The 14,127-nt window shown below is 59.3% G+C and overlaps 2 protein-coding genes across 7 annotated transcripts in view; one reads left to right on the top strand and one right to left on the bottom strand.

The window, feature by feature from the left end:
• The window catches only part of Ankmy1 (ankyrin repeat and MYND domain containing 1), a 58,553-nt gene extending 47,446 nt beyond the window's left edge, over positions 1-11,107 (top strand). For 3 of the 6 annotated variants that reach the window (XM_048808882.1, XM_048808883.1, XM_048808886.1), the window contains one exon: positions 10,596-11,107. In XM_048808882.1, coding sequence (XP_048664839.1) covers positions 10,596-10,714 — 119 coding nt within the window. In that variant the 3' untranslated portion in view covers positions 10,715-11,107. Of the gene's footprint in view, positions 1-9,901; positions 9,968-10,595 lie in introns of all 6 variants that reach the window. The other 3 variants (XR_007349600.1, XM_048808884.1, XM_048808885.1) reach the window with 3 other exon arrangements.
• Positions 11,108-11,635: 528 nt separating this feature from the next.
• Gpc1 (glypican 1) overlaps positions 11,636-14,127 on the bottom strand; it is a 37,297-nt gene continuing 34,805 nt past the window's right edge. The window contains exons 12-13 of the mRNA XM_048807999.1: positions 13,748-13,941; positions 11,636-13,496 (exon numbers count right to left, since the gene is read on the bottom strand). Coding sequence (XP_048663956.1) covers positions 13,264-13,496; positions 13,748-13,941 — 427 coding nt within the window. The 3' untranslated portion in view covers positions 11,636-13,263. The remainder of the gene's footprint in view (positions 13,497-13,747; positions 13,942-14,127) is intronic.

The raw sequence follows: 14,127 nt of genomic DNA, 5'->3' as shown, positions 1-14,127 counted from the left end.
TCTTCGGCCTCAGTGTGACCCTCACTGCGTGAAAGTGTCAGTATGTGTTGAGCCCATCTGTCCCGTCCTGCAGGATTGGGCTGACAGGCAGGCACAGGGAGCCATCCCCAGAGGGGACCAGGGCACAAGGATGACCTTTGCCTGGACTTCACAACCATCTCAGTGCATTGCTGTTACCTGTGGTTTTAGAATCAGCCCAGAATTAGTTTTGTGTCAAGTAGGAGAGGCACCTAGCGAGGTCTGTCTGGGGATGACCAGTGGTGACCGTGTCAGGACCTGCGGCTCGTGTGGCTCCTGCCAGCAAGCTGGCTCTCCCATTGGCTCCTCCACAGCCCAGCTGTGGGCACGTGTCCTTTCAGAGGAACTGGGGCTGTCCGGTTGAGAGTGTCTTGCTGGTCACTCTGCCTGGCTTGATGGGGAGACTGTGGCACCGTGCCAGGGCTGACCCCAGGTAATGGAGGGTGCTGTGGTGCAGTCGGCTTCCTCTAGATGGGAACCGTCCTGGATCCTCCCTGTCACACGTCACGTCCCACTGATGCCCCTAGAGCCACTTAGGGAACCTTCTGCCACAGTGTCCCTGCCTCCCTCCTGCCCCGGAGCATGCTGACTCCTGCGTCCACACGGGGACAGCCTATTCCCTTCTCGACGCTCGGGTCCTGTGGCCACACACTGAGGCTGCTCACGGCTGCCCTCGGACTTCTGAGGCTCCAGTGGGGTGCCTGCTGCCGGTGCCTGCCAGCACCTGTGGCCCGGAAGCTGCTGGGTCAGCTCCTCTTCTGGGTCAGCTCCATAGTGAGCCCTGGCCCTCTGGGGCAAGGGACAAGGTGACTGGTCCCTGTGCTGGGAGCAGGTTCCCTCAGAGTGGGTGGTGTGGGAGGCTTGTCATGCTCGCTGGGTGGGTTGATGGGCACTGGGAGAGAGCGGAAAAGATGGTGCCGGGTCTCGTGCCTGGGGGGGGTCACTCGCCACAGCAGGGAGGGGCTGTGGGGCCCGTGGCGCATGTGCTGGAAAGACCCTCAGCTTGACGGTTCTCCCCATCGGAAGTGGAGGCAGGTGGCTGGGGGCAGGAGAGCGGCTGAGGCTTGGGAGGGACCGTGGACAGCCATCGCCCAGAGCAGCCTCCCCGCCCCAGGGGCCTTGGCCACCTGTGCTCTGTCTTCCCTGCTGTGGACCAAGGTGTCTGCAGGCCCGTATTCCAGGGAGCTCTGAGCAAAAGGGAGGCGCCCCGAGGCCTGGCTTGGGCTCCCTCCCCAGGAAGTTCTAAAGTAGCCATGTGCCTGATGTTGCTTGTGCTCATGCACATGGAGGGTGGAGGCCACCCAGCCACTCTGAGTGGGCCTGCCTCCCACCTGGCTGGTCACAGTGCTGGCCCCAGCTCTGGGCACACGGCTCTGGGACGGCCACTGAGAGTGGTGATCTCACTCAGGAGTGCCGCAGGCCGGGGCAGGGCCTGGCCAGGTGGGGGGGCTCTCCTGCCGCCCCTGGACCTCTTCAGTGTGTCCTGTACCTCCCTGGACTCTCAGCACCCAACTGTGGCTCTGTGGTCCAGCTCCTTCCTGTCCTTCAGCCCCCTGTTGTGCTCCAAGCTGGGAAGGGGAACAGGAGGCTGGGGGCAGCTTCTCTGCCAGTCCCAGGGTGGAGCGGGTAGCAGGGCAGGAGCTGCCTGTGTCCGGCCGCTGGTGGTCCTCAGGTCAGGAAAGGCAGGGGGATATCTGTACCGTCCATCCTGTCCATGCCCCTGGCCGTTCAGCTGCTGGACCTTGACTGCCCGTTCCAGCCTTGCCGTGAGGGCCTCTTGTTCTAGGCCAGCACCTCTTCTGAGGTGCCCACTGGGTGAGCAGCCCTTGGGGCCCCCCACCTGCCCCGGACCTGCACGCTGGCCGGAGTCCTTGGGGTGGAGACTCTGGGGTGGGTGGGGCTGAGGGCCTGCTCTGGCTCCCCCTGCTCAGAGGAGACTCATGTCCCGACTCCACAGCTGGGCAGTGGGGCCTGCCAGTGGGGCGCTCAGAGGGGGTGAGACATGGCCAGTACTCCACGACAGCAGCTGGGGACGGCCAGCCTCTGGCACTGCTCCCAAAGCTGTTCCTGAGAGGTCAGACGGGGCCTGGGAACCAGACGAGGGAGGGACCGGAGAGGCCCTCGTCCCTGAAGGAGGGACGGAAAATGGAGAGATGGGGTCGGGTGGGCAGGGGCAGGAGGAAGGTGGTCCTGGTGAGACAGACGAGGAGGACACGGACAGAGCAGGCTGGCCCACGCGCTGAGTCGGAACCCTTGGGCTTGTCTTTGGGGGGCTGGAGGGGACTCCTACTCTGCAGCCCATGCAGCCCCGTGTGTAGCCCGAGATCCAGGACTGGCCTCCCTTAGCGTGCTGTGGCCCATGCAGTCCCTGGACCCCACTTGTCGAAGCTCTTCTGGGGACATCACCTCACACACAAACGTGAGACCCACATCAGGATGGCTCAGGTGACCTCTGCCCCTGCTCCTCACTCCACGCTGAGTCCCAGTCCCCTCAAAGCCTGGCCTCGGGGTCTGCCCTCTGGAATGAGAGCCTGCCTCTGCATGCTGGTCTGCTGTCTCCTCACTGTCTCCCACTGTCTCCTCACTGTCTCCCACTGTCTCCCCACTGTCTCCCCACTCTCTCTCCCTGTCTCCCCACTGTCTCCCACTGCGGCCCTCCGTCTTCTGAAGGTTCTGAGGTAGGAAGTGGCCCTGCAGATCTAGGCTGGCTCTGTTCCCTGGCCCTTCTCCCTCCTGCTACCCGATGTCCCCCACTGACCTGAGCCCTGTGGAGCCACACGGGGGGCAGACTTCATGCTGGGGTCTTTGCCAGCAGCTGTGAGGGGTCAGTTCACTGAGGATGTGTCTAAGGCCAGTCCCTTCCTGTGGCTCAGAATGGGCCCAGATAGCCACCTGGCTCCCTGGTCCCCTAGGAGCCTTGTTCTTGATTCTCCAGGCTCTCCTCCTAAGTGACCTACCTGGACTCTTGGGTCTTCTCTTGGGCTAGACTTAGCCCAGCTCAGGCCACCCTGTCCCACCTGCCTCCTGCCCCAGCCTGTAGGAGGCTGAAGCAGAGAGGGGAGGGGGCAGGGTGAGGGGTGTGACAGCCCCATCAGGCTGGGAAGAGAGGAAGGCCAGTGGGGCCCACGGAGTGGGCCAGGCAGGGACATGATCACTCAGGGGAGGTGGCGATGGGGCCAGCAATCTGGATGGTGGTGTCGGGGTGGACGTGCTCTGGGGGAGGTGAGATGCAGGCAGGCCATGTTCCAAGGGCCTGAAGGGCCCCAGAGAGACCAGCAGAGCCCGTGGGCAGGGGCAGGCCTGGAGGTTGGGTGGACTCTGTCTGGGAGCAGGGAGTGGGGGCCCCAGCACCTGGCTTCTCAGGAGGGTGGGAAGCTGCTCTGGCAATGGCCAGGTGGCCGTCAGGAGCCTTGGAGGAGAGGCTGGGAGCTGGGGGTGGCCCAAGGGGGCACTGAGGGAGAGAGTGGCTGGTGTTCCGCCCAGGAAGGCCGCCTGGGAGACGGCCTGGAATCTGCGGGTGCCAGGGTTCCCCGTGGCAGCCAGGGCTCCTGTGTTCTCTGGGTAGCCCGAGTGCGTCCTGCCGTGGCACAGCCAGCGTCACCGGCCTCAGGCCCTGGCTGCTCTGTGAGGCTGGGCAGCTCCTTAAGGAGCCTGCTGCCCCCACCTGAGCGTCCTGGGCCTGTGAACCCTGGATCTGACCTGATACAGACCGTTGACCAAGAGGGTGACAGTGCCCGGAGCCCGAGCCTCTCATCAGGGCCCACGAGCACGTGGTGACGCCCTGCTCCAGTGCCTGACTCCAGGGAGCTGGTGTGGAGGCAGCCCCACCTGCCCTGTTGCCACCATCTCAGGGGACTCCCTGCAGTCACCTTCTGCACGTCCCACATGACCGCATGACTCAGAGGGGGTGCATTTGGGGTGCACTGGCCACCTGGAGTCCATGCCTAGGCTGTGTGTGATCTTGCTGCTGCTCCTGCGGCTGCCTTGGCGGTGGGTCCCCGGGTGCTGGGTGGCCTGCGAGTCCCTGTGCCTCCTTGTACCAGCTGGTGGATGAGTGAGCAGCATGGTGTCCGCCTGTCCTCTGGGCCCGAGGGCTTGCAGCTTGGGGAGAGCTGGCCCCGGGCATCTCTGTGGTTCCTTGCTCTGAAGGGTTCTTCCGCAGGTCACTTAGTTTGGGTTGCTAGTAAGAAGTAGGGACTCTGTTTCAGCCTCTCCTGTGGACAGCCAGTGGCTCAGTGGTGTCCATGTGAGACCTTATCCACCCACTCTTGGCCCGGAAGCCACTCCTTCCAGAATGGCATCCAGATGAAGCCCAGAGTCAGGCCTGTAGCCTGGGGCTGTGCGGAGCCTGGCCTGCAGCTCCCGTCTCCATGGGGTCTTGTTCCCCCCCCCTCCCCTCCCACTGGGCCCTTCTGTGGCATCCTCCCCGGCCCCTCCTCCACACTCCATGTCCACTTGGTGTCTTTCCTCAGCTTCATGGAGGTCATTAACACGCACAGTGCACACACTCTGGTGATGATTTCCTCTGTGTACATTTAGATCAGCACCAAAGTCGGGTTGTGGGAATCAGGTGCCAAGCGGCAGAGGCACAGGAAGAGCCGAGAACCCAAACTTGATCTCCCTGCGCACGGGCCCGGAGGAGATGAGCCCCAGGTTCTGAGCGCTCCTCACCAGGTGGTCATGGTGTTTGTACGCTGTCTAGTGTCGTCAATGTTCTAGTCTAAAATGACACAGGGTTGTGCACAGTGAGGGGTCCTGACTCCTCCTGCCAGGCCTGGTGACTCTCCAGCCTTGGGCCCTGCGACCTTCACAGGGACATCTATACTTCAGAGGAAAACAGATCCTGCGGAAAGTCCTTTACAATCCAAAAGGTAGGAGGTAAGGATGCTAATTAGGTCCCCTGAAAACCAGCTGGGGTGGGGAGAAGGGGAGGGGGAGGGGAGGGGAGGGAAACTCTCCTGCCCCGGCACTGAGTTCCAGACAGTCGCACTACAGAGTAACAGGCCTGTCACCAGAGTTACCATGGTGTGAGTGCGCACAGGAGCATGCGTGTGTGGCAAGGACCATGTGGCCTACTCTCCTGATGAGTCTCAAGTAGACACTACTGTGCTGTCGACTACAGTGGCCCTGCTGCCCACCACCTCCAGAGCTTAGCATGCCAACTGAAGTTGGTGCCCTTGACCAGAGTGTCCCCACTCCCGCTGACCTCAGCCACCCACAGGGTCTTTGTGCTGTGTCCCTGGGTCTGAGATTTGGGGTTTCTTGGACTCGTCTTTCTGTGTCTGGCTTCTTGGGCTCCGTGCCCTTCCCAGGCGCATCTGTGGTTGGACATGGCCAGGTTCTCTTCCTGGGCTGAGTCGTCTCCTGTTGGGCCATGCACACGTGACCCACGGACAGACCTGCAGGGTGATTCTGTGTGGGCCGCTGTGGGTGCTGCCTGCCACCGTGAGAGCAGAGACCTCAGCGCACTGACTTGGCCTGCTTCGCGCTGGACCCTGAAGCGGACTGTGGGTCTCAGGTGGCTGTTGGAAGTTTCCAGAAGCCTCCTGCTGTGTCCTGCTGTGGCTGTGTGTCCATCCAGCCTGACACACACACAGTCCTTGCTCCGACTCTCCCCGAGCTTGCTCTCTGATCTTTTTCATCCTAAAGAAGTGGCTGTGGAGCGCCTTCGTCCATTTTCACATCAGGTTTCTTTTGTTTGTTTGTTTTAGTTGTCGGTGGACTTCATTTGTATGTGTGTTGAGACTCGAACCCAGTGCCTCAGGCATGTAGGCAAGCGCCCTCCCACTGAGCTACAGCCCAGCCTCAGGTTGTCTTTTTATTACCAAGTTGTATAAGTTTCTTATGTATTTAGGATATTCACCCCTTATCAGAGACATTGTACCCAAGTGTTCCTGCCCACCCATAGATTGCCTTTCGCTTGTTGGTTATTTAATTTGCTGTGCAGAGCTTTTGGGTTTGATGTAGTCCCACTTATTCATCTTTGCTTTGATCTGGAGATTGTTTTGGCAAGTATGGCTATTTTATCAGTATAAATTTTTCCAATCAAAAACATGAACTGTCCTTCCATTTATTTGTATTTTCAATTTTCTAACTTTCAGTTTGTAGATCTTTCACCTCCTTAGCTAGATTTATTCCTGAATATTTTATTTTTAATGCTATTGCAAATGGGATTATGTCCTTAGTTTCTTTTTCAGATAGTTCATTGTTAATCTGGAGAACCTCAATCGAGTTAGGATGTTTCTGTTTCCTGGAACTTTACTAACTGACCGTTCTTTGGTGCATCTTTAGGGAAATACACAAGATCATGTCTGTGCAAACAGAGACAACTTCTTCCTTTCTGATCTCAAGTCTCACTTTTTTCCTTGTCTAACGGCTCTGGAAGGACTTCCAGCAGTAGGTCGACCAGAGGAGCTGAGCGTGGGCACCTTTTCCCTCCTCTGGGCGGACGGGCTTTCAGCTCTCCACCGTTGAGTGATTCTGACTTGTCCTCTGTGGCTGGTGTTGTGCTGAGGCCACCTGCCACCTTCCTGCTCCCCGGGACGTGGTCTGTGGTGCTTGTCATGCCCCATCTGTGGTGTGTGGGTGATGTGGCCGAGGAAGGTGAGTTGTGAGTGTGCCTTCCTCGTGGGCTTGAGGAGGTTGGTATGGATTCCTGAGTCGTCCGCCCGTCCGGGGTTTCCTGGCGGGGATGTCCGCGGTGGCCCTTCCGCATCCTTCCTCATTACTGGTCTGCCCGCCTTTCCTTTCTCCACCGCACGGTCTTGGTAGACGGACTTTCCCTTCTCTTCTAGGTCATCCAGTTGGCCCCGTGAGATTCTTCACAGCAGACCCTTAGGGTCCTTTCTGTCCCTGGGGCGTCCTCTGTAATGTCTCCTCCTACATTTATAACTCTGCTTATTTGTAAAGAGCTGAAAGACTTGTTAATTCTGTCTTTTCACAACATTAACTCCTGGTTTCATTGATATTGCTGTCCTCTTTCCAGTCTCTATTTCATTTATTTCTGCTCTGATGTTGACGTCCCGTCTTCCTGCTCTCTCTGCTTGTCTTGTTCTGGTCTGTTCCTTGAGATGTGAAGCCGGGCTGCTGGAGATCTCTCTTAGTGTAGGCATTTATCACTAAGGGTTTCTCTTTTAGAAGTGTCTTTGCACCTGTATCCGCTCAGGTTTGGGAAGTTGAGTTTACATTTGCACTGGTCTCAAGATTCTCTTTAAAATTCCCTTTTAAGTTTCTTCTTCGGTCCATTGGTTATTCAGGAGTGTGTTAACTTCTGCATATTTGTGAATTTCCCCAAATCCCCGGTGTTATTGGTTGATGGCTTTGTGTTGGAAAAGGTACCTGCTGTGGTTTCAGTATCACACTTGTCAGGACTCATTTTGTGGCCCAAGACACGACCTGTCCTGAAGAATGTCCCGTGTGGGCTGGAGAAGAGCATCCTCTCTGTTGTTGGGGGAAACGTCGTTCTCTATGTGTCTGTAGGTCCGTCTGGTTTCAAGTGTTCTGTTTCCCTGTGGATTTTCTCTCTGGATCATCTGTGTTTTTTTTTCCTGTACCCAGGACTGAACCAGGGCTCGCCCAGGGCTGAAGCTCCCCACTCCATGCCGGGGGCTTGCTTCTCCCTTTGGCTCTGTTACCACCTGCTCTTTGTATGCAGGTGCTCCGTGTTGGTGCACCTCTAGTCACACTGTGTCCTCTTGATGGACTGACCTCCGGGAATCACTGTCGTCCTTCCTGTGACTTGGACTGAAACCTGTTTTAACTGATGTGAGTGGAGCCACCCGGGCTGCCCCTTGGCTGTGTTTCCTCCCTGTCTGTCCTCAAGGTGCAGGAGTCTTGAAGGCTGTGTGCACTTGGGTCCTTTAAGGAGAGGCCTTCAGCCACTCTGTGCCTGTGGGTGGGGATCCGGCCACTTGCTCATCACTGATAGGAAGACCTGACTCTGCCCTTGGTGTCCTCTGACTATGCTGCAGTCCCTGCCGTCCCTTCCTCCTGTCTTCCTGGGTCTTCGTTGATCTTTTGTAGTGTTACACTTTTATCCCTTTCCCTCTTTTTTTTTTTTTTGTATCTCTTAGAATTTTTTCCTTTGTGGTCTTTGTGAGGGTCTCACCTATTAATAATAAAAAATAAACTACCTTACAGCCACAAAATTCTATTTTAAACTGATAACTCTTTAATTGCATGCAAAACTCCACACGTCAACCCTTTATACGATTGATGTCACTTTATATTTTTTATAAAATGGTGTTTCCCTGAGGACACACCTTACCTCTAGTGTTCTTGTTTCACTCTAGTTATTCTATGTTCCTTCACTGCTGCGTGACGCACTCTGACTCTGACCACATATGTGCGTCGATAGTGACGTAGATTCATGTCACTCAGCGTGATTTCAGTGTGAAGAACGGCATTTGGGATTCCTTGTAAGTCAGGAGTCACAGGGAGGGCACCCCATCTCATGTCTGGGAACATTTTCTCTCTCGTTCGTTTCTGAGGAGCAGCTCTGCCAGGTAGGGCTTCCTGTTTCCTGTTTGGCAGTTACTTTTTCCTTTCAGAACTCGAACATGCTGTCCCACCCCCTCCACCTGCCACGTCGGCCCCCCGGTTCCCGGACGGAGGAGCCCCTTCCTGCCTGCGGTGCTGCTTCTCCTTGATCATGACGTGTCTCAGGACGTCCCTCATCGGGCTGATCTTGCTTGGAGTCCTTTGAGCGCCATGAATCTGGATGTTCCTATTCCCACAGAACGTGGCTAGTTTCCTGGCAGTGGGGCCGCTTTCCTCCTGCCCGCAGGCCCCTGAGCCAGTGTCCCTCCCTGGGGGACGTCGACAGTCCCGTGTTCGTAGGCTCCTACAGATCTGCCCTTTGTGGCTTCTATTTCTCCTCCTTTTCTCTCTGGCCACACAAACCCTGACTTGCAGACCACTTCGGCTGCCCCTGTCTGAAGTTCCGGTGCCGGACCTGGGGTGGCTGCTGTGGTGGGTTGTGATTTCAAGACACTGTGCTCAGTTCCTGGGGCTTGGCATTCTTTCTCTGCAGCCCCCGCTTCCAGTGGGTGAAACCTCCAGACTCTTCCACATTCCCTCATTTTCCATCGTCCCCAGGCACTGACTCTTTATGGGGACACTTCTTTTCCACCTGAAACCCTGGGCAGCATACAACCCCTTGGCCTTACTAAGCACCAGGGAGGACTTTTTTGTTGCTCTGAGGCGTCTGGGCCCCCTGGGGTCCCCGTTCCAGCCTCACGCACCCCACCCCCCCCACCTGCAGCTTGATGTTTACTGTGATGGTCACCGTGGCTTCTCAGTTCTCCACTTCCTTTTGAGCACACAGGGTTGAGCTCCTCTGGGAGCTTAGAGTGTACTGATGTTGTGAAAAGGGGATTTTCCCCAGCATTCTGTGTGTGAGGAGGGGGTTTATTTTAGCAGCCTACTGTGTTGTCACCACCGGGTCCAACTAGACCTTGCCTGGCCCTTCCTCCGTGTCTGTGATGCGGCGTGTTGAGACCTCCTGTGAGATCTCGGCTGGCCTGTTTCTGTCCTGCCCAGTCTGGGAGTGGAAACGGGCTTGTGCTGGAAATCGGGGGTTCTGCTCATACTTGAGGCCACATCAAAGGAGGGAAATGTTGAGATTCACTGGAGTCTCACTTTGTGGGCTGAGTGATTCATTTGTTCCTGTATTGGGGGCGGGGGTTCTTGCCCGGGAGGTGTCCCTGCATAGAAGGGACAGCCTGCTGGGCAGTGACCTCCCCGGCCTCCCCACTGTCCCTGAGTCAGTGAGGCCCTCCTCGGCAGGCTCCAGCCTTGGTACCTGTTATGTGCCCAGGATCTCCCTTCCCAGCCTGCCCCCCTCTCTGATGGCTCTGACATGTGCCCTGTCATCTGTCCTCAGTTTCCCGCAGGGTAGATGCCCTTGTGACCTTCCCATGATTTCAGTTGTGACACAAGGTGGGAGAAGGTGGGTGCAGAGGGGAATCAGCCTCCATCTGGATGTGGGGAGCACTTGGGTCACAGTGATGTTGCTCCATGGAGGGCCTGTCCCCGGGTGGGACGCCTGCTGAGGGCCTGGAGGGAGCAGTGTGTTACGTGCATGTGTGCACTGGGGTGTGATGAGCGTGTTTGCATGGATGCGTGGTCAAGCATGTACGAGGGTGTGTGTGCGTGTGCCCATGCTGTGTGTGGGTATGTGCAAGCATAGGGGTGTGCACGTGGGTGTGTTCCAGTGCTTTATATGCACCTGGCGTTTCACTGACATGTGCGTGTGTGTGTGTGTGTGTGTACCCGGGCACGAGTGCCTGCACGTGTCCATCATAGACACCACCTGGCCTGTCAGGATGGCCTTCAGGTGGTGTGGGGCGCTCGGGGAGCAGCTGAGGAGTTGGCCACTCTCTAGCTGTCAGCGTGGGCTGGTCAGGATGTCGTGGCTCCCTGGAATCCCATGAGGGATGGAGAGGGCCTGGAGGCCTCTTCCTGGTCAGCCTCTGGGGACACCAGGGTAGAGCGTGATGAGGCCGGCTGAGGTGGCCCCCCCATCTGTGGCCCTGCACTAGGTGTCCATCCCATCTGGGCTCTTCTTTCTCTCACAGTGAGGGCATACTCACCCCCAATCACAGAGCAGCCGAAGAGGGTGATGTTTCCAAAGGCCCAGACCCTGACACCGCCCGGCCGGATGAAATACAGCAGTCCTGTCTGCAAACACCAGTGAGCCTCGGCTGCCCACGGTCTGCGCAGGCTCCGCTCAGCCCCGAGGCTGCTTCTCCTGCTGCCAGGAGAGGGAAGAGGACTTCACCACCACCTGTATCCCAAGGGAGCAGCTGGGCTGCCTGGGCTTCCCAGGACTTGAGGGCAGGTGGATGAGGGACAGCCCACCACAGACCTGGCCGCTGTCAGTGTCTCCAGAGGCCTGTGCCAGGAGATGCCCTCCCTCTCTGGGAGGTGTGTGGAGTGTGCCTCAGTGCCTGGTCCTCCAGAGCAGGGGTCCTGCTCGCTCACACAGGTCTGGCCTCTGGGCTCCAGGGCCGCGTCAGAAACATGAGCACCGCCTCCCAGGAAGACCAGGCGGGCTGCGGTGCTCACATAAAGTACCCTGTTGGTGGCATGTGCTGGAGAGTGGTGCTTCTTTTGAGTGCCTCTGTGGTGGCTTCTCAGCCAAGGAGCCAGGGCCAGGGGACCCACAGGAACAGGGCAACCCCCAAGCAGGGGTGGGCTGGCAGCTGCGGCCTTCAGGACTACACAGGACCCCATGCCTGGGGAGCAAGGGACAGACTGAACCATCAGAACACCCCACTGGACAGTGAGGCCACCTGGCAGGAACTGGGACCTGCTAAGGGTTAGAGGGCTGCATTGCACACCCAGAGGGGGTGGGCAGAGGTGGAAGGTGGGTGGGGCCTGCCTAGATCATCTGGAGCCCAGTTCTGGCCTCTCCCACCCACACCCCACAAAGGGTGCTCAGCCAAAGATGGGGGTCTGGCCAGGGCCTGGCAATGCAGTGGCCCATGGCAGTATGGGGCCCCCCTCCCACCAGAGCCTGACCCACGTCCTGCCGTGCACGCACGGGCACCAGCTCACACGCGCTCTGCTGGGTGGCACGAGGCAGGCTCAGAGCAACACATGAGGCTTTGTCCTGTGTGGGTCTCCAGCCTTTTATTCATACAAGGACTCGACACATGTGACCTGGCGACCTGCTGGCACTGAGTGACCAGGGGCCTCATGAGGAAGGACACAGCAGGCTGGGCCACTGCCCTGACCAGTGGCTGCTCAGGGTTGCCCCTTCCAGAGAAGCATGTGGGGTAGTGCGGGGTGTCACCCCTGGCCATCACGGGCAGTGTCAATGCTGCCTCCCAGGACTGGGTCCTCTGTCCCGGGGCTTGGGTCGGCTCCAGCCACCTCAGCCTGCATGGCACTTACGGGGCTCTTACAGGGCAGGGGTCCCAAGGGCCTGACCCAACACGTCCAAGGACCAGCTTGAGTCTCCCACCCTGTGCCAAGGGGCTGGACCAGCACCCACAGCCTCCCCCACTGTGCAGGTGGGAAGACCCCCCAGCCCAGCAGCAGAGATCAAAGAAGCACTGAGTGACCTTCTCAAGGCCCGTGTGGGTCGGAACGACTGTCCCTGGCTGTGGCAACTCGGTGTCCGCCCCCTGTCGTCCTTCGCCGTGCAGGGGCCCCTCTTATAGGACGCCAGTCCCTGCTCCAGGGCTTGCTGGCTTCTGGGCCTGGAGACGGGGAGGACTTGCCCAGGCCCGAGGGCCCGATGCCCTCAGTGAGCTGGGCACACTCAGTCCAGGGCCACTGAAGGGCCCCAGGGTCCAAGCTGGGGTCCAAGCTGGGCTCCAGGACCTCCAATGCTTCAGGAGGACTGAGGTGCAGGTCTCGGGGCAGGGAAAGAAGTGTGTGAATGTGCATGTGCTGGAGAAGCCCTCGACTGTCAGGCTATGCCTGCCCCTGCCCCTGCTGCCCTGGCCCGCAGCCCCAGGGCCGTCCTGTCTGGGTGGGGTGGGGTAGGAATGGCTGGCTACTCCCCAGAAGTGGGGTTCCTCTTGCAGACCTGGCCCCAGAAGGCCTGCGGATGTGAGCACAAGTGAGGGGCAGGCCCTCTGCTTCCCTGGGTGGTGGGGACAGCACCCCACCCACAAGCAAAAGGTCAACATAGCAGAGCCGGGGTGTGGCTGTGCTGGCACGGCCCCAAGGGTGGACTGCGTCCACTGGGACTCTGAGGCGACACAGGGAGAGTGCGCCCTGGCTTCAGAGCCCCACTGGGTGGGAGGCATCATGCATAAGCTCAGAGGCCCTGCCAGAGCATGGTCAGGGGCCCCCGACACCCTGGGGGTGCGGAGGGGTGGGCCTTGCTGATGTGAAGCCAGGGAGGTCCAGCAGAGAGTCCCCGGCAGAAGGCAGCGAGGAAGGCACAGGCTCGCTCGAGGTCTCCAGCGGGACGTTGCTAAGGGTCACCTCCTCCATGGGCCTTGGGAGGGGTGGGGGGGTATGGGCAGCCAGAGATGTCCCTGAGGTCCCTGAAATACATGGCTTTTGGGGACACTGGCTCCCAGCTGACCTGAGGACCTCATACAAAATTAAAAGCCAGGGTGGCAGGTGAGGCCAGGCCTGGGTGCTGGGGCCCCACGCACCCTGCCCAGCACACAGAGCCACTGTCCCCTCGTCCTACCCTGGGCCTCTGCAGGCCAAGGGGAATTAAATATCCTGTTTTGCGTTTTGGCAAAGTCTGTCCTTGGCCTCGTCCCTGGGCCGTGGCAGTTACCGCCACCGGGGCCTGGCTGCCGCGAGAACCAGGAGGAGGAGCAGGAGCAGGAGCAGGGCACGGGGCTGGGGGCGGCCAGCGGCCGAGGTCTTCTGCCCCTCTCGCTCGGACAGGCCGGGGAGTGCGTGGGTCAAGGGCGTGCGGGAGCTGGAGCTTTTCTTGCTGACCCTCCGGCCGCAGATGTCGTCAGGGCAGCCACCGCCGCTGCCTGAGCCACTGCCGTCATCACCTGGGGAGGAGAGGGGACTCCAGCAGCCGTCCCTACCCAGAGACCCCGTGTCCAGGGACCTGATGGCTCTCTGTGTGGCCCAGGTCCAGTGTGACTGCTGTGGTCCAGTGCTACTGGCCCTCCTGGGTTTGCCGGGCCTCAGCCGCTGCAGGGACACAGGCGTGGTGTCCCCGCCCAGCAGCAGACCCTCACAGCCCTTGGGACCCCTGGTTATCAGCGCCCAGCCCCACCGTCAGGGCCGGGACCCTCACTGGCGTCCTGGAAGTCCACGTCACTGCCACTGTAGGCCCCACGCAGCCGGTTGGTCATGATCTTCAGCTGCATGATCTGCTGCCGGATGGTCATGTCTGGCTTGGTGATGTCCACCTCCACCTCGGGGTTGTTGATCTGGTTGGCCAGGCCGTCACCCATCACTTCGGGTAGGTACCTGAGGCAGATCAGGCAAAGCCCCCATCACTGCATCTTGCAAAGGGGCCCGTGCCAGCAGAACACGCTCCCACTGCCCCCCCCAGGCCCAAGACCCCCGGCTGGAGGCACCCAGCGGCCCTCCAGGGGCCAGTGGCAGCCACACAGCCCTAGAGCTGTCTCTTACCCTCAAGTGTCTGGGCAAAGGCATGCCCCCCCCCCGCCC

Source organism: Marmota marmota, unplaced genomic scaffold (assembly GCF_001458135.2).
Source record: "Marmota marmota marmota unplaced genomic scaffold, marMar, whole genome shotgun sequence".
NCBI lineage: Eukaryota > Metazoa > Chordata > Mammalia > Rodentia > Sciuridae > Marmota > Marmota marmota.
The sequence above is the reverse complement of the archived record's forward strand: the minus strand, read 5'-3'. Positions and strand labels throughout refer to the sequence as shown.